General features: G+C 37.7%; 1 protein-coding gene across 1 annotated transcript in view; it reads right to left on the bottom strand.

The window, feature by feature from the left end:
- Window positions 1-19,335, bottom strand: part of LOC126237034 (chromodomain-helicase-DNA-binding protein 7) — a 322,661-nt gene that overhangs the window by 155,042 nt on the left and 148,284 nt on the right. The window contains exons 18-23 of the mRNA XM_049946794.1: window positions 18,346-18,541; window positions 18,046-18,262; window positions 9,445-9,686; window positions 9,226-9,367; window positions 4,046-4,187; window positions 3,354-3,441 (exon numbers count right to left, since the gene is read on the bottom strand). Of these exons, the coding sequence (XP_049802751.1) occupies window positions 3,354-3,441; window positions 4,046-4,187; window positions 9,226-9,367; window positions 9,445-9,686; window positions 18,046-18,262; window positions 18,346-18,541 (1,027 nt within the window). The remainder of the gene's footprint in view (window positions 1-3,353; window positions 3,442-4,045; window positions 4,188-9,225; window positions 9,368-9,444; window positions 9,687-18,045; window positions 18,263-18,345; window positions 18,542-19,335) is intronic.

Below are 19,335 nucleotides of genomic sequence, written 5' to 3'. Positions count from 1 at the left end.
ACTCTGCCAGCTGTCACGTTAGTCCACATGTAAGTCCTGCCACAGTAAATCAATTCCAGAACTCCAGCAGGATTTCCTGTTTATTCTCAAATCCTTAGATCCATCCCAAAACCTCTTCCCTAACTGAATCTCTCCTCACCTCCGCCACTCCTGCATTCAACACACTTCCTGGAGTTTATAAACCCAACCACCCATAACACCCCATTGTGGCTGGTTACTATACTCCCACAGAAAGAATAACTGCTCTCGTGGACCAATGCCTTCAGTCTTTAACCCATAAACTATCCTCCTACATAGAAGGCACCAACTATTTCCTCCATCGATTCTCCACAGTTCCTGCTTCTTTACTACAAAATGCATTTGTCATCACACTTGACACTACTTCCCTCTACACTCCCAACACTCAACTGACTCTAAACCTAGCCTTCTTCCTCTTCGTCAATACGAAGGCATCACCTACAAACAAATCTGTGGTAGGCAATCAAAACCCACATGGCAGCACCCTATGCCAAACTGTTCATGGACCATCCCGAGGAATCCTCCACAACCATCCAGAATCCCAAACCCCTCAGCTTGTTCAGATTCACTGATGACATCTTCGTGATCTGGACTGAGGGTGAATACATCCTATCCACATTCCTTCAGAACCTTAATACCTTATCCTATATTCTCCTTCACCTAGTCCTCCTCAGTCCAGCAACCTACAATTCTCAGTGCAGACCTCCACCTCAAGGATGACTACATTAGTAACCATGTTCACATCAAACCTACCAACCACAAGGTGTATACGTGGATGAGGAAAAAATATTCCCAGATTTTTCCCGGATTTCCCGGTTAAAAATACACTTTCTCCCGGATGAAAATATACTTTTTCTGTGTTAAATAACAGTATACTTTTCCTCGGAACTGTAAAACATCAATCCTTTCAAAGGTTATGGTTTTATACACCGGCGTAGAATTTCCCGGCACTTTAGAAAACACATTTTTGAAAGATGTCTGATGTGCAGCAACATGTACACTGCATATTTTCGTATTACGGAAGTATAAATTCGAATTCCACCATACATCGCATGTTACTTTCCGAAGGATTGAAATCGAGACTGCGATGCGCTTTTGTAAGCCAGTCGTAGCTCATGTCAAGCGATCTCGCCAGCCGATAACAGCGGATATACAGAGCATAGGACTTGTGATGTAGTCAGCCAATAGCAACATCACTTAAGTAGCGCGAACACACAAATAGGAAAAGGTAATGGTTTAAATTAGTATACACAGTGTTGCTACAAGAAAAGATAAGCTTTTACGTATAATATTGGACTGTAAGATTAATAAGCTGCAAGAGAAGCTAAGCTTTTACACATAATGTTGATCTATTTTGCGCGTGTTACACTTTAAGGAACATCACAGTCTTCCTAAAGCCTTTGACACATTTTGCTGTTGGCAGACGCTATTATAAGCACTGTGTTTTGCTGTTATATATGGTGCATTTCCTTTGCTACTTAAGTTTTATTTCAGTTTTTTCCCCTCTCATTCGTTTTTTTATTGCTGCAGTATTATTCTACAGTAGCGAGATGCGGTAATATTCTTTGTTAGAATACTGGTTCATACCAGTCAAAGTCACAAAAATTTAACTGAAAACTAAAACGATGCAAAATTCCCGGGTTTTTCCCGCTTTTCTCATTCAGTACCACCAAGGACTGGAGCATCAGAATCATATACTCCACCAGTGCATCAGCTATATCTCATCATGCTCTGCAATGAAAAATATACTCCCAACCCTTCCGAGAGTGATGTTCTGCCACCCACCCAACCTTCGCAATATCGAGTGTTCCCTTGGAATGGAAAACTAAACTAAACTAATCTAATCTAATCTAATCATCTAATCTAATCTTATTCGGGCCGCCTCTACCTCTGCTCCCAACCCCTTGCCATATGGCTCACATTCCTGCAATAGACCTTGATGGAAGACCTGTTACATACATCATTTCACTACCACCTCCAGTCCTGTCACAGGCATCTCCCACCACAACAAAGGCAGGACCACCCATGAAAGCAGCCTTATGAACAAGTAAGCTGCAACCACTGTGCCATATTCTACATGGGCATGACAACAGTCCACAGGAGTAGGCACAGCCAAACTGTGGCCAAGAGACAGCTGGACTATCTTTTCACAAAACATGATGTTTCACTTTAATGCCCCCTTCACAGCCTCTGCCATCTGCCCCTAACAACAACTCTCCAAACTGCACAGGTGGGAACTTTTCCTAAAACATATCCTCCTTTCCCATAAGCCTCCTGGCCTCAACCATTGCCAGCCCTCTCCTCCACGTGCCTAACCCTTTCCCTGCTCCCTCTCCAGTACTATACACAACTTCTATCCTGACAATACTCCTGCACATTTCTTCCCTCTTCTCTCTACTCCCCTTAAATGCTTACAAATTTGTTCTTTTCCTACCATTAATAATCTCTGGTGCTTTGCCACTGTTGGACCATGTATCTGAATTTAGTGATGCATTTTGGTTAATTTGTTTCACTTCTCTGCCAACATATGAGCATACTGCTGTTCCACAATTTCAAACATATTTATTTTCTGATGGTCCTTTCTTCCTTTACATAGTAAGTTGCACTGTATTTAGTAGTCAGCAATAAATTATAGGTCTTCAGGAACTGGCTGGGTGCGTTAGTTTAAATGCCAGAGGAAGACAAGGGCATAAGACCTCCTATAGGATAATACCTAGGAAAGTGCTACAGTGTTCCAAATTCCTTTCTGCACGAGGACAGCTTTAATTAATACTAGATGAGACTAACAAATGCCCTCATAAATGCACATATCCCCAATTAAATGTGGCTCCTTGTGAAAGTGGAAGTATTATAGGGCACTTTTTACATGCACTGAAGCACTCTCACAAGAATGTAAGCCATGAAATCCAGTGACCAGACCATGGTTTGGACAAAACGATTACTGTGAAAAGCATTTGCAGATGCTTGTTCTGGCTAACACTTTATTGTGTGGCCACACATAATTATAGTCTGATAGATTCATGGGTTAATAAGTGACAATCCACTGAAACAATATTTCTGATGTATTTTATCTATCTATAAGAAAATTATGTTGGAAGGGCATCATTACTTCATAAATAAATGTGATCTAAACTTTATAAAATCAGCAACCAATGCACATTTGTGTATTAAAATTATCTTGTCGGTCTTCCACTGCACTTTTCTTTGGGGGGGGGGGGATGACCTAGATACTTTGAGCATTCCAACAATAAACACAATTTTCTAAATTAATATCTACAATAATTACAGCAATTCTAATTGAAAAGAAAGTAATTCTTGAGACTCAAATAACTTACAATGACACGAGCGCAATCTTCTACATCAGATTCTCGCCATCCACGACGGAAATGGCTGTGTGTGAGTATTTCTGTCCAACGGCTCCACCTAACAAAAAGCGGATTTAGCAGATTCTCAAAATAGATTGGTCTGTGATGTTTGTGCTGAGCTGTTCAGGTTTAACATGGAACACAATAAGTGGCTAGTAACAATAGTTACTGAATTTCTGTTCTTTGTATTCGATAACTAGAAATCATTAATTAATTAAATACCATTGAGTTTTACAAAATATTCAGTGATGTAAAACAAATAGAGTTTAATACTCTAGTCAGTCTACCATCATTTATCTCAGCTGAATTTACTATGGACAATTTTTACATAGCCAAATAAAATAAAAGCTGAAGTTCATGTCTTAATACTACTTGGTGCATGTATTTCATCTTTGTTGATTAAAAAGTAATTACAATGTTTGCTACATGTGAAATAAATTTAAGACACCACCAACTAAGTGAAACAGCTATCATATGCATGTCAACAACCAACAATGATGATTATTAAAAAACCATATTTGTTTATTTACCAGACTTTGAACACACATGGCACTTGGAAAAATATCTAATCTAAACACAATGCTGACATTATCAATGTAGTATAGCTGCTCTTTACATGTATTAAAGTATCTGTCACAAATAACACTAACACCAACACTTACCCAAATGTCAGAAGACCCCTTTCTATTTTAAAACATTCACTTCTTGCCCAGCTCCCATACACAATTTCACCATCCCTTGGGATGTAATCATCACACGGGAACTTTATCTTGTGTTTCTTACCATGTTTCCTGTGTCTTCGACCTGTAAAAATAAAATAAATGACCTTTACTACTGTGCCAAATGTATGCACACATGCATAAAAGTATAAAAATGCAAGTTTCATCTCTCAACTCTGAAATTACAAAGTAGGAAGAATTCTCATTTTTCTACAGGATATTTACATGGCCAAAACAAAAAGTTTCCACATTTTTACAAGATTTCCCAGTTACAAACACTTTTTCCTGAGTGAAAATACACTATACCCGGAGTGAAAGAATGTTTTTTCCATGTTAAGAGACAACATACTTTCGCTTGGAGCTGTAAAACTTACTTTTGAATGGAAAAAGTTTTATACTCTAGTGTAGAACTTCACAGCACAATTGGAAACTAAACGCAGCAAAATGCATTTTGAAAATATCTTTGATGGACGGCAACATGCACACTGCATATTTTTGTATTACAAATGTATAAATACGAATACCACTAAATCCAGCATCGTAGTTTCCAAAACACAGAAACTCAGATTGCGCTGCCTGATGCACTTTTGTCAGCCAATCATAATTCATGTCACATGATCTTGCCAGCCAATGACAGCATACACATGGTGAGTCACCTAACATTACCATTGGAAACAGCTCCCAAACCAAAACAAACACAAGACTTAGAACTACTTAAACCTAACTAACCTAAGGACAACACCCATCCATGCCAGAGGCAGGATTTGAACCTGTGACTGTAGCAGCAGCACCTAGAACCGCTCAACCACAGCAGCTATCACTAACTAATTCTGCAGACCGAAAGTGAGGAGAGGGGATGGTGTAATTGGTTAATACAAACAACTGAGAAATGCATGGAAGTATGATTTTAAACACTTTTTTAAAAAAATGAAAACCTGTTATTTTTAGCACGATTGAAAATAGAAACAAATACTTAATTAACAGTGTTTCTTACATTGTAAAAAGTTAATTACATCCAGAGTAATTTGCAAGGTAAAGCTAATGCTTCAGTAACTCCTCAGCAGTTCAATTATGTCCACATGCTGAAGTTTTTATTAGTCTTTTTCTCTGAAGAATACTGGACAGCACTGATTTGTTAGAAGAATATTTACATTAACATGATGTGTGGTTAAACTTAAAAATTTGTTTTTGTTTTCAATTACAGAACCTAAAAAAGTGTGTCCTGATGTTTCAGGCCAATAAATGTTCAAAGTAGTGCCCATCATTTTCTGCACACATTTGCAGGCTACCGCATAATGAATGTCTTACACTATGCAGTACATTACGTGTAATGTTGTCACAGGCTGCCTCAATACAATGTTTCATATCCTCTGATCCTCTAGTCTTGTAGGCACATCACCGTACACATTCTCCTTTAACGTACCCCACAGAAAAAATCTAAAGGTGTTTAAGATCAGGAGAATGGGCTGGCCAATTTGTGTGTCTGCCACGTCCTATGAAAAGCCTGTTTAACTTTCTGCCAAGAGTCAGCCTAGTGTTCATTGCAGAATGTGCAGGAGCACCATCGTGTTGATACCACATACAGCTATTCATTTCCAGTGGGACATTTTCTAGCAATGTTGGCAGATCATTTTGTAGAAACTCTATGTATTTTGCATCTGTTTGGGTGCCTTCAAAAAAGTGAGGACAAATGAGATGGCCGCCAATTACTCCGCACCATACATTTACATTCAATGGTCGCTGTTGCTCTACCTGTCGAAGCAAGCGAGGATTGTCAAAGGACCAGTAATGCATGTTTCGTAATTCACTGCAGCGTGGTTTGTGAAACCTGCTTCATTCATTAACAGGTAGAACTGAAATGCATTCTCTGTTAATGTCCATTGACAGAAATTCACTCTATTATTAAAGTCATCTCCATGTAATTGCTGATGCAGCGACACATAACATGGGTGAAATTTGTGAAAGTAAAGTATGTGCATTACACTACTTGACTCACTGCACTGCCTCTCGCGATGTCACGTGAACTCGTGTGGGTTCACAGCAACAGCAGCTAACACACTAACTGCACCTGCTTCTCTTGTGATGGATTTGTTATGGATCTGTTTGCATGTTACGACCATACCTGTTGCATACAATTGTTTGTAGATGTTTTTAAATGTGGGGCACATTGGATGAGCTCTGTCCAGGTACCTTTCTGCATGCGGGCTGCAGCTGCATTTTATCTACACTTGCCACAGATGAGTACCATCTCTGCCTTTTCAGAGTTAGAATAAACCATTTTCACAGTTATTACAACACTGTACACACTGTTGTACTTGCGACCTTCTCACGTTCCTACTGTGCAAACTTCTCTTCTTAATTGTGGATAGTACACTATCACAGATGTCCGATAACACAATGTACTACAGTTAATTTGAGTACAAGGACTAATTCAGCAAGCGCTACGTGCAGACACTGAGACAGCCAAACTTGTAAATATTGTAGTCTTCGTAAACATACCTCTACAGATTTTGTCTGTTACAACACACGACTGAACGTCTGAGGTTACAATGTAACAAACAGCATTGATTAAGTATTTGTTTCTATTTTCAGTTGTGCTAAAAATAACAGGTTTCCATTTAAAAAAACATAAGTATGTGTTGAAAATCATACTTCCATGTATTTCTCAATGGTTTGTATAAACTAATTACACCAGCCCCTCTCCTCACTTTCGGTCTGTGGAATTGGTTATTCAGTGTTTGTTGTGATTTGGGAGGTGTTTCCAGAGGTAATGTTAGGTGACTCACCCTGTATTGTGAGCATACGACACATTTTCATCTCTTACTTTTTTAAGGATTATTATACTGTCAATGTCACTGCATAATCCGTAATCTATGGACGAACTAAAATAAATATGAAAAACTAACTCTGAAGCTTGGCTGTTTTAGCAGGTGTTACCGTTTGATATACATCAAACACAAATGTGAGAGCAAAATTTTAAATAATGGCATAAATGGATAGTCTTCTGTGCAAAATTTTTTTTTCTCAGTGGCAAGTTGTCAAAGTGTTAAGTTCTGACAGATTCAAATGCTCCGTGATTAGAGTAATGTAAAGCACATTCTTACATATTATGATGTAATTCATCTTGTGTAAAAGGAAAATTTACTTTGAAATGAACACTTGTCAACTCACTATTCACAATATTTTCCCGTGACTTATTAGAAAAGTAAATAGCTGTGATGTTACGCTCTTCAAAAGCAATTTGTTGTTATGAAACATATAGTCTTTTTCCTACAGCCTCTGACACATTTTACTGTCGGCAGGCGCTTGTGTGTGTGTGTGCACTGTGTTTTGTTGTTATTCTCTCATTTACATTTTATTGCTGTAGTTTTAGTCTGCAGTAGTGGGCTGAAGAAAAATTCTTTGTATTAGTTCTTACTAGTCGAAATGACAAAAAATGCAACTGAAAATTCTGGGAATTATAAAAATATCCAGGTTTTTCTTAGATGAAAAAATTTCCAGTTTCTTGCCAGATTTCCTGGGGCATAAACACAATGTTTTAGTATGTACTGAGGTCAACACAATACACTATCTATTCATGAAGTGCCAAATACAAAAATATTTCACACATTCAAGATAAACTACTTTACTTACTTTGAGATGTAGTAGTAACGGCTATTACACTGAAATTTATCTACAAGTTTATGTCAGCACAGAAAATAGGCGTCACATACTAAACATGGGATTAAACAAATCTTTAAAGAAGTGGATTTTTTTTATTTCAGTTTTTAAGTTCTAACCTGACCCGCCATTACAGGCCACGTAATAGGCCTAGTGCCTCTAATACATATGTTGTTCCATATGCATCAGATAGTGAAAGCAGGAGATGAAGCAGTTTGTCCCATTTCAGTTTAGTCAATGCACAATGACAGCAAATGCTGCTAAATACTTTAAAATCCAATCAAAATTGTTCACATACAACACAGTATTTAATGCTCACTAATGAGTAACAAATTTGCTATGCATGAAGTGGTTATATTCAATAACACAGATTAAATAAGACTCTTAATCTTTCAGATAACATCCAACACAACATTGAAGGCCAATTTAAACGATCAATCATAATACAAAAACTAGAAAGACATTCATCTACATACGCAACACAACTAAATGTTTATCTTCTGTTTTATAATTTTTGTTAGTTCCTGAATGGTATAAGGATTTATGAAAACATGAACTGTAAGGATACTATCCAATCAAAAAATGTCATTTCTATTTTACAATCGCACAAACAGTTATGAATTCTGATTATACTGTGTTTTCATGACAACAGTGGGTTGTGTACATATGTCTGTGCTGTTGTATGTGTCAACATGTCAAACGTTCATCAGGTACAATTTTTACTACCTGCAAAAAATGGACTTTCACTGAGAATGCATCCTAGTTGAAAGAGTTACACAGACAATACAAAGCAAAAATTAAATGTTAAAAATAATTATATTGGAAGCCACATAATACCACTGTACACAACAGTCGTTGAATAGCCAATGAAGAACAGATCAGCGATCACTGATCGGGTCCGTTGTTTAATTGCAGCAGAGTCAGATTTCAGCACTTACAGAGTTATTTTCAGTGCTTACACCAACAGCTGACAGTAGTACAAAGTGTCACTTCAGTAAGCCATATTGGTTGATGTAGAACATACATGATATAACATTAACTCATGCTGGACTCCTGTATCTTCTACATCAACCAATATTGTTTACTAAGCACCAATGTCACCTGTTGTTATATGCACTGATAATGACCGTGTAATAGTTGAAATCTAGATCAGCTGTAATAAAATGACGGATTTCGCGACTGATTGCTGTTCTTTTTTCCACTGTGTTAAGACAGAATGTTTTGAGTGGCTGCACGTCCACATTCTCAAAAACCCATAGAAGAGTCAAAATGGTTATACCGTGACAACACAATATACTTTTCTATTGGTTCAGAATCCCAGCACTATCAATACCAGCATTCTTGCTGATGATGTATAATAATCCAATCTTTCATATATTTATTCAAAGCCAATTAAATTCAATAGTAAACTGTTATGCTACAACATTCCAATTTATTCAAGTTTTTTCTATTCATAAAATTACCTCTTCCTCTGCCAACACCAATGGCAGGATCTTCATCACTTTCTGATGAACTGTCCAGTTCAGACATGTCGACAACTGACTCATCATGGCCATATCGCTTGATTTGTGTGCGGCGTCTGGGTTCAGATATGACAAGTTGATCCTGGAGGCAAAATTTTTTTATAGTAAATTAACATAACTGCAAGTCAATGTAAGTACATGGCAAAGCATTTTACATACCTTTTCTTCTTTCTCCGAGGTGTCAATTTCTGCTTTCTTTGCCCATTTTTTCCAGAAATCAGGATCATCTATGTCAATATCGGACCGTATTCCAGATGAGGCAAAACTAGCTTTTGAGAAGGTTGATCCTTTCTCAGATTCTAATGTAATGATTTGTGTTCTGCGTTCTAAAATCTGATCTATATCTTCTTCACAAAACTTGTCTCCTGCGCTATCTTCATCCATAATGGCACCATAAGCACCTATCAACAATTGCGAAGATTTAGAGTGACTATTCTTTAGAAGTCATAAAGACACAGTAACACATTTCTAAAAGGTGCAACAATTTTACAAAAACAAGTTTAGGTTTTGAGCCACCAACAAATATTTTTTGCTATTAAGGAAAAACTTGAATGTATGAATTCAACAATTGGTAATGTGTTTAAAATAAATAATACATTAAAACCTTGTTATCATCCACCTGCTTTCAAGAAATTCCTCATGAGAAGTCTGGTAACATCACTCCGTGAATGTGCAGCAATTTACAGCAAAGGCCTTGGAACAGCAGTTGAACAGAACGGATAGCCTCTTCAAAAAGTTTACAAGATGGGGGGGGGGGGGGGGGGGGGCAAACAGTGTAATGGTGCAGACTGACTATTGCATGGAAAGCATTTCCAAGAGAGAAAAATGTGGAACATGGATGATAAGCAATTCATCAATAAGTTAATAGCAGCTTTTGAAATGTGGTTCTACAGAATAAAGCTGATGATTTGACTGATAGATAGCATAACTAATAAGGCACTACTGAACTGAAATTAATGGCACGACTGGACTGAAAGAAAGGATCGGTTCATAGGTCACACTCTGAGGTATCAAGGAACTGACACTTTGGAATTAGATGAATGCAGTAAGCAAGTACAAACGGTTGTTTACTGCATGAGTTATTTGGAGCTGAAGAGGCTTGCCGAAGCTAGACAGGTGTGGAGAACTGAATCAAACCAGCCCTCAGACAGAGGACGACAACATCAGTTTATATACTTTAAGTGCATAAAAACAAAACAGAATTGACAGACCAGAGCAGAGCATGTATTTACGCTTTTCATCGTGTTCATTCATTTCACCATAATTAAAATGGCAACGATCTACATTTGCTAGTAGTATGACAAAGCAACTACAGTGAAATCGCTATTTTATTTTATAGTGCAGTCCAGACTTAAAAAAAAATGGAAAACTGAGGAAAAAGCAGAATCGAGGAAAAGATTAAAACCCCGAAAATATGAGCAAAACATATGTAGTTAACATATATGATTAAAGATCTTAATCCTCCAATATATTCTATAAAATTAGTATACGTGAAGGAAATTAATTTACAACATCATGTTTATGTGAATTTGTAGTAATGAACTTCAACAGTTCTTCAAAAAATCACAAATATGCAAAAACAAACAAAAGCTTGTCAAAAATCAAACTGGTATCTGGGTACAAGGTACTCAAGCTATTTTCTGACATGCTACAACTACAAATTATACATGAAAATACACCGAGTCGTGTGTGTGTGTGTGTGTGTGTGTGTGTGTGTGTGTGTGTGTGTGTGTGTGTGTGTGTGTGTGTTGACAAAGGCCATTGGCTGAAAGATGTAAGTGTGAAAATTTTCTCGTTGTACCCATCTGTGACCCAGCATCTCTGCTATATGGTGAGTAGCAATTTTCCTTCTCATAATATTGTTACCCTCCCCCCTATGAACCATGGGCCTTGCCGTTGGTGGGGAGGCTTGCGTGCCTCAGCGATAAAGATAGCCGTACCGTAGGTACAACCACAATGGAGGGGTATCTGTTGAGAGGCCAGACAAATGTGTGGTTCCTGAAGAGGGGCAGCAGCCTTTTCAGTAATTGCAAGGGCAACAGTCTGGATGATTGACTGATCTGGCCTTGCAACAATAACCAAAACGGCCTTGCTGTGCTGGTACTGCGAACGGCTGAAAGCAAGGGGAAACTACGGCCGTAATTTTTCCCGAGGGCATGCAGCTTTACTGTATGATTAAATGATGATGGCGTCCTCTTGGGTAAAATATTTCGGAGGTAAAATAGTCCCCCATTCGGATCTCCGGGCGGGGACTACTCAAGAGGACGTCGTTACCAGGAGAAAGAAAACTGGCGTTCTACGGATCGGAGCGTGGAATGTCAGATCCCTTAACCGGGCAGGTAGGTTAGAAAATTTAAAAAGGGAATGGATAGGTTAAAGTTAGATATAGTGGGAATTAGTGAAGTTCGGTGGCAGGAGGAACAAGACTTCTGGACAGGTGACTACAGGGTTATAAACACAAAGTCAAATAGGGGTAATGCAGGAGTAGGTTTAATAACGAATAGGAAAATAGGAACGCGGGTAAACTACTACAAACAGCTTAGTGAACGCATTATTGTGGCCAAGATAGATACGAAGCCCACACCTACTACAGTAGTACAAGTTTATATGCCAACTAGCTCTGCAGATGACGAAGAAATTGAAGAAATGTATGATGAAATAAAAGAAATTATTCAGATAGTGAAGGGAGAGGAAAATTTAATAGTCATGGGTGACTGGAATTCGAGTGTAGGAAAAGGGAGAGAAGGAAACGTAGTAGGTGAATGTGGATTGGGGCTAAGAAATGAAAGAGGAAGCCGCCTGGTAGAATTTTGCACAGAGCACAACTTAATCATAGCTAACACTTGGTTTAAGAATCATGATAGAAGGTTGTATACATGGAAGAACCCTGGAGATACTAAAAGGTATCAGATAGATTATATAATGGTAAGACAGAGATTTAGGAACCAGGTTTTAAATTGTAAGACATTTCCAGGGGCAGATGTGGACTCTGACCACAATCTATTGGTTATGACCTGTAGATTAAAACTGAAGAAACTGCAAAAAGGTGGGAATTTAAGGAGATGGGACCTGGATAAACTGAAAGAACCAGAGGTTGTACAGAGTTTCAGGGAGAGCATAAGGGAACAATTGACAGGAATGGGGGAAAGAAATACAGTAGAAGAAGAATGGGTAGCTCTGAGGGATGAAGTAGTGAAGGCAGCAGACGATCAAGTAGGTAAAAAGACGAGGGCTAGTAGAAATCCTTGGGTAACAGAAGAAATATTGAATTTAATTGATGAAAGGAGAAAATATAAAAATGCAGTAAATGAAGCAGGCAAAAAGGAATACAAACGTCTCAAAAATGAGATCGACAGGAAGTGCAAAATGGTTAAGCAGGGATGGCTAGAGGACAAATGTAAGGATGTAGAAGCGTATCTCACTAGGGGTAAGATAGATACTGCCTACAGGAAAATTAAAGATACCTTTGGAGAGAAGAGAACCACTTGTATGAACATCAAGAGCTCAGATGGAAACCCAGTTCTAAGCAAAGAAGGGAAAGCAGAAAGGTGGAAGGAGCATATAGAGGGTCTATACAAGGGCGATGTACTTGAGGACAGTATTATGGAAATGGAAGAGGATGTAGATGACGACGAAATGGGAGATAAGATACTGCGTAAAGAGTTTGACAGAGCACTGAAAGACCTGAGTCGAAACAAGGCTCCCGGAGTAGACAACATTCCATTGGAACTACTGACGGCCTTGGGAGAGCCAGTCCTGACAAAACTCTACCATCTGGTGAGCAAGATGTATGAAACAGGCGAAATACCCTCAGACTTCAAGAAGAATATAATGATTCCTATCCCAAAGAAAGCAGGTGTTGACAGATGTGAGAATTACCGAACAATCAGTTTAATAAGCCACAGCTGCAAAATACTAACACGAATTCTTTACAGACGAATGGAAAAACTAGTAGAAGCCGACCTCGGGGAAGATCAGTTTGGATTCTGTAGAAATACTGGAACACGTGAGGCAATACTGACCTTACAACTTATCTTAGAAGAAAGATTAAGGAAAGGCAAATCTACATTTCTAGCATTTGTAGACTTAGAGAAAGCTTTTGACAATGTTAACTGGAATACTCTGTTTCAAATTCTGAAGGAGGCAGGGGTAAAATACAGGGAGCGAAAGGCTATTTACAATTTGTACAGAAACCAGATGGCAGTTATAAGAGTCGAGGGACATGAAAGGGAAGTAGTGGTTGGGAAGGGAGTAAGACAGGGTTGTAGCCTCTCCCCAATGTTATTCAATCTGTATATTGAGCAAGCAGTAAAGGAAACAAAAGAAAAATTCGGAGTAGGTATTAAAATCCATGGAGAAGAAATAAAAACTTTGAGGTTCGCCGATGACATTGTAATTCTGTCAGAGACAGCAAAGGACTTCGAAGAGCAGTTGAACGGAATGGATGGTGTCTTCAAGGGAGGATATACGATGAACATCAACAAAAGCGAAACGAGGATAATGGAATGTAGTCGAATGAAGTCGGGTGATGTTGAGGGTATTAGATTAGGAAATGAGACACTTAAAGTAGTGAAGTAGTTTTGCTATTTGGGGAGCAAAATAACTGATGATGGTCGAAGTAGAGAGAATATAAAATGTAGACTGGCAATGGCAAGGAAAGCGTTTCTGAAGAAGAGAAATTTGTTAACATCGAGTATAGATTTAAGTGTCAGGAAGTCATTTCTGAAAGTATTTGTATGGAGTGTAGCCATGTATGGAAGTGAAACATGGACGGTAAATAGTTTCGACAAGAAGAGAATAGAAGCTTTTGAAATGTGGTGCTACAGAAGAATGCTGAAGATTAGATGGGTAGATCACACAACTAATGAGGAGGTACTGAATAGGATTGGGGAGAAGAGGAGTTTGTGGCACAACTTGACCAGAAGAAGGGATCGGTTGGTAGGACATGTTCTGAGGCATCAAGGGATCACCAATTTAGTATTGGAGGGCAGCGTGGAGGGTAAAAATCGTAGAGGGAGACCAAGAGATGAATAAACTAAGCAGATTCAGAAGGATGTAGGTTGCAGTAGGTACTGGGAGATGATGAAGCTTGCACAGGATAGAGTAGCATGGAGAGCTGCATCAAACCAATCTCAGGACTGAAGACCACAACAACAACAACAACAACAACAACAACATTGTTACATTCCACCCTGGATTTTCGTGTTTGAAAATACACATTGTTGAGAGACTTTTTGTTTGAGTTCACCAAGAGAAAAGCAAAAACTGATTTACACAGTGAATTAAACTGAAAGTACAGTGAATGTCATTGGTGTCTTACATGTGGGGTGTACGTTTTGCTTCTGTAGCTTATGAAGTGTTATTTAAGGCTCGATGAGAGAAACAGATGTGAAAAAAATGAGTAATTCCCCAGCTGACGTTGCACGCTTATTAGAAGTAGGCTCAGTGAAGTTCTGTACACTGTGAAAAATACAAATTTAAAAGAAAGCTCAGGGCAGTACAGTTTCGGTTCATCCCTTCTATCACTGCTGCCAATTTTTACAATCTACAGCACACTGTGCAAATATATATGAGTAGTGCTTGCAGTTGTTGAAAATATATCTTGTCAGATTTAAACATGAAAGTTTTTAAAATATGCAATCACAAAATCTTTGTTCTACTTCCGTGAGACATCTCTGCACTAGCATATGATCTGCACAAAAAGTATATTTTTGGCACTTCACAAAATGCTTTCACCCCTACCTGCATGCCAGTCTCTTCACACATCCAGCAGGAGAGTTCATTTTACATGCATTAATAGGGTGTGGTAGTTGCACTGGCTGTTAGATGACTAAACAAGCTGCCAGCCAATAAGAGCTCATTACCCAGAAATGACAAGACATTTCCTTGATTCCAACTGAGCATATTCTTCAAGACTTGGTTTTTTAATTTACAAGGTTGATGATCGATATTGTTCCTGAATACAGTACATCGGAAACACATGCAAAAAGTTGTGATTGAGTTGCAAGTAGCACAAGAAAAAGTGGTGGCTGGGCCATTTGTCACAGTTTGGCTTGGTCTGCAACACTTTGCGTGGACTGCCCTGTTTTTCCATTGCTTCCGCAATCTAACAGTTCTATCATAATTGTGCAGTGAAGCCAAATGTTGGAAGTTGTATTGACAATGTAAGCATTTCCTCTCTCTTTATCTCCCCTGTTCGCAATAGCCTAAAATATTCCCTTAACTCCCCTACCATCCATGGTGCGAACCATCTGTCTTTTGTGCCACCTGTCAGTTTTTCAGTCACATCACATGTAAACAGGAAAAAAATGAGACTAAGTCAAGTGAGACATTGATTAATGACATAGAATCAAGATAAGCCTTGCTAGGCTGTAAAGTAAAATAGGGGAATTTTTAACACTGATCTTATGGTTTTTCCGCAAGGGCTACGAATTTATGGCATATAATTGCAAAAACATAAAATTGAGAATGTAAAATCAAAGTTCCACTGTAGCTGGAATGCAACAGCCAGCAAATAAACTCAGGATGCTTTGCGTAGAGGAGAATTCCCTTAAGGATAAGGTTTGGTATCAATGGGTCTTCAAAGTTCACAGTCTCAAAAATAAATAAATAGTATACTCTTTCACTTAAATATTATCACCTATTTCATTCCTTTAAAAAAATGCAGTATTAAAATATTCAATGAGAAAGGATGTACACATGATTTTCTGATTTAGTTTACTTACATTTTTAAATGTGCACCAGCACCAGTCAGGCACTGACAAGCATTGTTGTCAGTATTTTTGGGAGGTTGGCAATATGGCAAGTTTGAAAAACTTGTATTTGTAATCAGTGGCTGTATGTTTGCTAATGTGTGCTGTATTGATTTACTATAGAATGTACTTTATATATTGAGAGTGTTATTATATGCATTACTATCACCAATCTAACATTCAATTCAAAAGGCACCACACAATTATGTGGTGCCTATAAAGCATCATGACAATAATCCTATGTGTATGAATAACCAATCTTGGTTATGTGTGTAATGAAAAGTGCTGTGCCAATGAAACTATTTTAAAAGTGCAATTGGATACATGTGCACTCATTTATGGATTACCCAGTGGATTTGAACTGGTTGTCAATTAACTGTTATTCATTATGCACTCCTTCCACAGCTTTCTAATCACAACATTGTGAACACTGTGCTTGTACACTAGTGGACTAGAAACACCATAAGGTGAGTCAGACACACAATGGATACTGTTTGTGGGACCCATTTCTGAAGATTTGCTCCCCTACTGGAATCGCACCAACACTGGGTTTGAGGCACAAAGTGGATACCCTTTGACAGGCCCATTTTTGCTAATTACAAAGATATTTATCTGACTAAGGAAATGTGTGATACACCAATGTTCATCATGTAATGGAACCGCAAAATGATCTCAAAGTTGGGGATCAATTATTAAAAAATGAATTACAAATGAATCAACAGTCATGGAGTGTCATGATACATCCATGATAACTTAAGTAAGTTGTATCCTGTTTTTATTAATTGTACAAGAATGAAATTTACACTGAACTACAGGGAATCTGATTTATTACTAAGCAAACACATGTGTGCCAGAGTTATTAGAAGAGTACAGCCAAGTATACATTTTAATTGCAAGAAGATTCTTATTATAACAGCAGTGTCAGAAGAGGAGTATTTAGGAACAGCTTACGAGCGGAAAGAAGATGAAAGGTAGTTGGTAACAACAGTTAATTTAGAAAGTTAGAGGAATTATAATTGCAAAATTCGTGCCAGCCTGAGAATTTATACAAGCTTTGAAAAACTTGACAGTACTGACTTCAAGAGTTACCCCATCAACCTGAAATAGAAGTTCTAAGTATTAACACTCTTTAGGAGAGGAAGTGAACAGTTGTGAGGATACACAATTCAGCTGAATTCAATTCGGAAATTTTCTTTTACACATTAGAAGTGCAAAATTTTCTGTACCCTCTTCATTTATCAATGATCAAGCAATAAATGAACAACTAACTTTACTATAATTTTAATAACAAGTAAATGGGACAAGAGGAGTCCAAAGAAGGAAATGATATCCTATATATGTTCCAGTTTTTTTTTGTTGGTTTTTTTTTTTTTTGGGGGGGGGGGGGGGGGTACTTCCTGGGTGGCATGCAGCAGAATGTGACAGCACAAATTTCTATTGCATGGCAGGTAGAGTTGCAGATGCTAGTAACACTTTACAGAATGCCAAGGAGGATTTCAGACTACTACAGCCCTAGGTATTTTGATATGTAACAAAAATTCAACAACAATTAGGAATGATTCATGTGGATACGAATATTGCAAATATCAAAAAGTGGAGCTGTGCAGTAATCAGGGAAATAAAGGAGGAAGTAGTTCCATTTTCATGTGTATTACACAGTTTTTGTCTTTGAAAATCCATAAAGGAGAGGACCAATACTGAAAACCAAATACTCCTCATTTTAATTTCGACTCTAATGCTCAGATACAGCTAGATATTCATTTCTTTATTTTTAAAAAAGCATAATTTTTTAAAATATAATACTTCGAGGTAGCATCTTCATCAAAGTTAAACAAGTTTAGTTTAGGAAACACAGGAAAGTAATGAGATCAAAGGTAAAGCAATGACTGCAGATGAAAGGTGGGTATAAGTAAAATTTCCTGCAGCATATGTCATGGATTTAATTAAGCCTAACATTACACTGATTTCATCACGTACAATATAGCTGACAGTGGTCTACGTATCTTACCTTTTTTCAAAAGATCTTCAATTTCTTTTTTTGACAGCTGTTTGTTTGTTTGGTCTTTACCTCCTTGAGCTGTATTCATACTCTGAAGAACTGCTTTATCAAGGCCCAACTTCAATGAAGCTTTGTCAAACATCTCCCGTTCATATGTGTTCCGACAAAGCAGACGATAAACTTTAACCATTTTTTGTTGGCCAATTCGGTGACATCTTGCTTGTGCCTAGAATTACAAATCAATATATTTATTTAACAACAGTACAACAGCAAATTTTAATATGGAGCACATGCTGTACTATTAAATACCTGTAAATCATTCTGAGGATTCCAGTCACTATCATAAATAATTACAGTGTCTGCTGCAGTCAGATTAATTCCAAGCCCACCAGCTTTTGTGCACAGTAGGAATACGAAACGATCAGAGTCTGGTTTGCTGAATCTGTCAATGGCAGCTTGCCTGAGATTCCCTCGAATACGTCCATCAATCCTCTCAAATGGATATCTGCAGTAGTTGAGAAAGCATGGAATATTATCAAATGTTACAAAAGAATGCACAAGTTAAGGGAGCTATCTTGGTTCCAACAGTGCTGTAAAAAATCCTAATTTTGATAAGACTGATTTTCAAATATAAAAGTTATTTGTGTATTGAGAATAGTTAAAAACCATGAATCAGAAGAGTTATTTTGAGTCCTAATCAAACCAATGGTCTGTTCAAGATCTGGAGGACCATAACGCAAGAAAGTCAACTGTTTTCAATGAAATAGGAGGAAAAGTATCAGTATAAAAATAGATTTCAGAGCATTCCTGAACATCGTAGTCAAATATCACAAAATTTCAGAGTAGACTGCCAAAAGTACTGTTTTTTAACTTAATTTACAACTAAAAAAATTAAACTGGAAATGCTCTTGCATTCATCACACAAAGATGTATGCTTGTAACTGATATACTAATGTTTAATGCAAAAGAATCTCACATTCCAAAACTGTAATAACTTAGAAATAACATTCCAGTAATTATGACCTTTAAAATTTATATTGGCACCATGATCTGATTACAGAATACAGCTTGCACAGCTCCTAATGACGAGAAAAAATATAGCTCCCACTAACAGCAAACCCGTAAAAAGGAAGTAACAGTGTTTTTAAGTTCTTCTGAATGAGAACTACTTTTGAAATTGTTTAATGCTACACACACCTTTTGAGTATAATGAATAAATCACAACTATTTTTATTTAAGGCGAACCATACTGCTAACTGTTTTATAAGTGAGAGCTAAGTAACAGTTTTCTTCATTTCA

The sequence above is a fragment of the Schistocerca nitens genome, chromosome 2, assembly GCF_023898315.1.
Source record: "Schistocerca nitens isolate TAMUIC-IGC-003100 chromosome 2, iqSchNite1.1, whole genome shotgun sequence".
NCBI classification, from domain to species: domain Eukaryota; kingdom Metazoa; phylum Arthropoda; class Insecta; order Orthoptera; family Acrididae; genus Schistocerca; species Schistocerca nitens.
This window is presented reverse-complemented; position numbering and strand designations above follow the sequence as displayed.